Source organism: Schistocerca serialis, chromosome 4 (genome assembly GCF_023864345.2).
Source record: "Schistocerca serialis cubense isolate TAMUIC-IGC-003099 chromosome 4, iqSchSeri2.2, whole genome shotgun sequence".
Taxonomy (NCBI): Eukaryota; Metazoa; Arthropoda; class Insecta; order Orthoptera; family Acrididae; genus Schistocerca; species Schistocerca serialis.
The window spans coordinates 408,331,359-408,337,358 of NC_064641.1; the positions used below are offsets into that span (position 1 = coordinate 408,331,359).

Below are 6,000 nucleotides of genomic sequence, written 5' to 3' on the forward strand. Positions count from 1 at the left end.
TCTGCAGGAAAGTCCTACATGCAGTCATAGATCTAGTCTGATACTCTGTAGACTCATATTTTGCTCACTATAAAACAGTGGCGAACTGAGTCCAGAAAGCACATCATCAATCTGAGCATCTTTGTGTACCCTGTCCTGGATTTCATGGACGAAAGAACGAGCTGTAATTTGTTTCAAAGCACAGAGTTACGATCGCGTTCCAGTTGTTTATTTTTAATTTTAGGTGACCGTTTTCGATCTTCTAATAGATCAACTCAGGAACCGTTGGCGTGTAGCAGGTCTATCTGTGCAGTTGTGGACAACAATATTCAATATGCATCAATATATGGATCTGAGTGTTCATCTGAGGTGAGGGTATCATCTCGAGTGCCCCAAGGAAGTGTGGTAGGTCTAAATGGCTCTTGAGCACTATGGGACTTAACTTCTGAGGTCATCAGTCCCCTAGAACTTAGAACTACTTAAACCTAACTAACCTATGGACATCATACACATCCATGCCCGAGCCAGGATTCGAACCTGCGACCGTAGTGGTCGCACGGTTCCAGACTGTAGCGCCTAGAATCGCTCGGCCACTCTGGCCGGCGTGGTAGGTCCGCTGTTGTTTTCTATCTACATAAAAGGTCCTTTGGATAGGGTGGATAGCAATGTGCGGCTGTTTGCTGATGATGCTGTGGTGTACGGGAAGGTGTCGTCCTTGAGTGACTGTAGGAGGATACAAGATGACTTGGACAGGATTTGTAACTGATGTAAGGAATGGCAGCTAACTCTAAATACAGATAAATGTAAATTAATACAGATGAATAGGAAAAAGAATCCCGTAATGTTTGAATACTCCATTAGTAGTGTAGCGCTTGACACAGTCACGTCGATTAAATATTTGGGCGTAACATTGCAGAGCGATATGAAGTGGGACAAGCATGTAATGGCAGTTGTGTGGAAGGCGGATAGTCGTCTTCGGTTCATTGGTAGAATTTTGGGAAGATGTGGTTCATCTGTAGAGGAGACCGCTTATAAAACACTAATACGACCTATTCTTGGGTACTGCTCGAGCGTTTGGAATCCCTGCCAAGTCGAATTGAGGGAGGACATAGAAGCAATTCAGAGGCGGGTTGCTAGATTTGTTACTGGTAGGTTTGATCATCACGCAAGTGTTACGGAAATGCTTCAGGAACTCGGGTGGGAGTCTCTAGAGGAAAGGAGGCGTTCTTTTCGTGAATCGCTACTGAGAGAATTTAGAGAACCAGCATTTGAGAATGACTGCAGTACGGTTTTACTGCCGCCAACTTATATTTCGCGGATACACCACAAAGATAAGATAAGAGAGATTAGGGCTCGTACTCGCATATAGGCAGTCATTTTTCCCTCATTCTGTTTGGGAGTGGAACAGGGCGAGAAGATGCTAGTTGTGGTACGATGTACCCTCCAGCACGCACCGTATGGTGGATTCCGGAGTATGTATGTAGATGTAGATCTGCTCCCGCCAACGTTTCCTGCGGTCATCAGGGAATGTGAGAGCTGAATACGATCTCTTAGAAGATCAAAAACGATATTCCATAAATAAAAACAGACAACTTAAATGTGATCCCGGCAGTGTGTATTGAAATATCTTGTAATATTGTAAAAATCTGTATTTTTCCTGGAACAATATTCCAAAAAATTTTGGAGCGAGCTGCGTTTCGCGATATCTTTGTTTACGGAAGCCATGTTGGTTTTCATAGTGGAGGTTTTTCTTCTCCATAAACGACTTAATCCGTGAGCACAGAACACTAATACCTGAATCGCTAGTACTGTCGCTGAAGCCAAATAATGAAGCTTACCAGAGCGCACAAGCGATGAGTTGACGAAGGAGTCCCATTCTTCCCTGCCGACGAGCTGAGCTAGCTCAATGCGGACCTCGCGGCCCTGCAGGAAGTTGGCCACGGACGCAGCGACTCCGCCGTCTGCAGACATCCCCGTGTCGCCACGCGCCCCCTCCAGCGTGGCACCACCGACTTTGACGAGGGTGACGCCGCGCGCCAGTTCCACGGGACCGTCGCTCTCGGCGATGGCTGCCGCTTGCCGCACCAGACGCAACCCCTGGCAGGTGATGCCGCCCCCGGACTCGGGACACGGCCCCACAGTGTCCATAACAGCGCTCACGACGCCACGTCCCGCCTCCAGTAAGTTATTCTCCAACGCCGCGGGGTCGCCGGTGTGCTGCGCCGAGGCGCCGACCAACAGCGGCAGCAGAAGTGGCAACAACAGGTGTTTGACGACGCGTTTCACTGTGCGCTCGTGCGCGACTGTCATGGTCACCCGGTGCGACTAGGAGGAAGCCGAGGAAAACGCAAATCACGGCGTGCCTGCTGCCTGCTGGCTGCTCTGCTGTCCGGCGCTGCTGCTGTCCGTCCACTGTCTGCGGAATAATTCGCGGTGGGCTTTTATATGTAGCCCATTAAGAATAGCACAGACTGCCCGAGGGGGGCGCAAACAGTAGTCAAAGAAAAGGACGTCACAGGAGAGCGCGCAAGCGACTGTGGCAAAACGTACCCCCGGTCCCCCCCTCCGGCGGGGTACCCTCGAAATGGAGCGTGCTGGCCATTCTCCTCTCCCTCGCCGGCGCTAAACTGTAACGGGAAGTACGAAAAAAAAGGAGAGCTGGAAGAAGGCCAGTAGTTTTAGAATGGTAGCGCGCCGCGTACAAAGAGATGTAATTTACAGGCAATAAAAGCGCTGACGTAGGCAGAAAGGAGATGTACGAACAGCCGAGGCGTAAGAAAGTAATGAGCACTCAGATATATGCCTGTCACCTTCACTAAGGAAACAAAACGCATATGAAACGGCTCCAATCTCGAAGAGTAACTCTTTGTGATTTGCCTCACCTCATAAAATGTCAGTTAACTACTCCGGCACTTATCGGAACGAAATAAACATATGTTATTCGTTTTATGAACTTCTCCCGTGCCTACCTGGAAGTCTCACGTTCCTATCCATAAACCAGATAGAAATTATTTGTTGCACTTCGTAGGCTGAAAGAGATTTATCCCATTGTAAAACAAATTAGAAATTAATCGTCAATATCAATGAAATTCTCCAACAGCCATGTAACTGAGATATTATTTTATATTATTTTGACGATTACCAGTTTTGGCATTCAGGCCCCACATGCATCTCTCAAAATAAGCGAATAAAGACTTGCTATCAAGTCTTCGAATGAAGCACTTGTGAAACAGTTTGAATTCACGACATCTAGTGATATATGACACTGCATTACATTAGCTTTTAATTTGAGAGATGCATATGGAGCCTGCAGATGGCATAGTGGAATGTCGGAATTGGTAGTCGTCGAAATAAAATAAGGTAATAACCCAGTTACACGGCTGTTGGATAATTTCATTGATATTAATAAATACTTAACTAGTTGATATCACTTGTCCATGATGGATCAACAGAGTATTAGACATTATGCCTCTTGGGTAGATATTTTCACTCACTAAAGCTAACATTTCTATTAATTCATTGAACAGTTTTCCTCATGTGACAAACTTCATTTGGCGACCAATACCGATGGCATATCAGTTTCTGTTGTTGATATTGTTACACACTGAATGGAATCACTTTTGGAAGTATCCCCAGCCGGTTGCTTAACTCTAACATGTTGTTGCTGTTGTGGTCTTCAGTTCTGCGACAGGTTTGATGTAGCTCTCCATGCTACTCTATCCTGTGCAAGCTTCTTCATCTCCCAGTACTACTGCCGCCTACATCCTTCTGAATCTGCTTAGTGTATTCCTCTCATGGTCTCCCTCTACGATTTTACTCTCCACGCTGCCCTCCAGTCCTAAATTGGTGATCCCTTGATTCCTCAGAATACGTCCTAACAAGCAATCCCTTCTTTTAGTCAAGTTGTGCCACAGATTTCTCTTCTCCCCAATTCTATTCAATGCCTCCTCATTAGTTATGTGATCTATCCATCAAATCTTCAGCATTCTTCTGTAGCACCACATTTCGAAAGCTTCTATTCTCTTCTTGTCCAAACTATTTATCGTCCATGTTTCACTTCCATACATGGCAACGCTCCATACAAATACTTTCAGAAACAACTTCCTGACACTTAAATCAATACTCGAGGTTAACAAATTTCTCTTCTTCAGAAACGCTTTCCTTGCCATTGCCAGTCTACATTTGATATCCTCTCTACTTCGATCATCATCAGTTATTTTGCTCCCCAAATAGCAAAACTCCTTTACTACTTTAAGTGTCTCATTTCCGAATCTAATTCCCTCAGCATCACCCGACTTAATTCGATTACATTCCATTATTCTCGTTTTGCTTTTGTTGATGTTCATCTTCTACCCTCCTTTCATGACACTGTCCATTCCGTTCACCTTCTCTTCCAAATCCTTTGCTGTCTCTGACAGATTTACAATGTCATCGGCGAACATCAAAGTTTTCATTTCTTCTCCATGGATTTTAATACCTACTCTGAATTTTTCTTTTGTTTCCTTCACTGCTTGCTCAATATTTTTTTTTTTTTTTGGTCATCAGTCTACTGACTGGTTTGATGCGGCCCGCCACGAATTCCTTTCCTGCGCTAACCTCTTCATCTCAGAATAGCACTTGCAACCTACGTCCTCAATTATTTGCTTGACGTATCCCAATCTCTGTCTTCCTCTACAGATTTGCCCTCTACAGCTCCCTCTAGTACCATGGAAGTCATTCCCTCATGTCTTAGCAGATGTCCTATCATTCTGTCCTTTCTCCTTATCAGTGTTTTCCACATATTCCTTTCCTCTCTGATTCTGCGTATAACCTCCTCATTCCTTACCTTATCAGTCCACCTAATTTTCAACATTCGTCTATAGCACCACATCTCAAATGCTTCGATTCTATTCTGTTCCGGTTTTCCCACAGTCCATGTTTCACTACCATACAATGCTGTACTACAGACATACATCCTCAGAAATTTCTTCCTCAATATAAGGCCAGTATTTGATATTTGTAGACTTCTCTTGGCCAGAAATGCCTTTTTTGCCATAGCGAGTCTGCTTTTGATGTCCTCCTTGCTCCGTCCGTCATTGGTTATTTTACTGCCTAGGTAGCAGAATTCCAAAACTTCATCAACTTCGTGACCATCAATCCTGATGTTAAGTTTCTCGCTGTTCTCATTTCTACTACTTCTCATTACCTTCGTCTTTCTCCGATTTACTCTCAAACCATACTGTGTACTCATTAGACTGTTCATTCCGTTCAGCAGATCATTTAATTCTTCTTCACTTTCACTCAGGATAGCAATGTCATCAGCGAATCGTATCGTTGATATCCTTTCACCTTGTATTTTAATTCCAATCCTGAACCATTCTTTTATTTCCATTATTGCTTCCTCGATGTACAGATTGAAGAGTAGGGGCGAAAGGCTACAGCCTTGTCTGACACCCTTCTTAATATGAGCACTTCGTTCTTGATCGTCCACTGTTATTATTCCCTCTTGGTTGTTGTACATATTGTATATGACCCGTCTCTCCCTATAGCTTACCCCTACTTTTTTCAGAATCTCGAACAGCTTGCAGGATTTTATATTGTCGAACGTTTTTTCCAGGTCGACAAATACTATGAAAGTGTCTTGATTTTTCTTTAGCCTTGCTTCCATTATTAGCCGTAACGTCAGAATTGCCTCTCTCGTACCTTTACTTTTCCTAAAGCCAAACTGATCGTCACCTAGCGCATTCTCAATTTTCCTTTCCATTCTTCTGTATATTATTCTTGTAAGCAGCTTCGATGCATGAGCTGTTAAGCTGATTGTGCGATAATTCTCTCACTTGTCAGCTCTTGCCGTCTTCGGAATTGTGTGGATGATGCTTTTCCGAAAGTCAGATGGTATGTCGCCAGACTCATATATTCTACACACCAACGTGAATAGTCGTTTTGTTGTCACTTCCCCCAATGATTTTAGAAATTCTGATGGAATGTTATCTATCCCTTCTGCCTTATTTGACCGTAAGTCCTCCAAAGCTCTTTTAAATT

At 44.1% G+C, this 6,000-nt stretch overlaps 1 protein-coding gene across 1 annotated transcript in view; it reads right to left on the bottom strand.

Moving 5' to 3' along the window:
- LOC126474105 (uncharacterized) overlaps positions 1-2,382 on the bottom strand; it is a 40,908-nt gene extending 38,526 nt beyond the window's left edge. Inside the window, exon 1 of the mRNA XM_050101527.1 lies at positions 1,818-2,382. Within this exon, the coding sequence (XP_049957484.1) occupies positions 1,818-2,289 (472 nt within the window). The 5' untranslated portion in view covers positions 2,290-2,382. The remainder of the gene's footprint in view (positions 1-1,817) is intronic.
- Between the last annotated feature and the right edge of the window lie 3,618 nt (positions 2,383-6,000).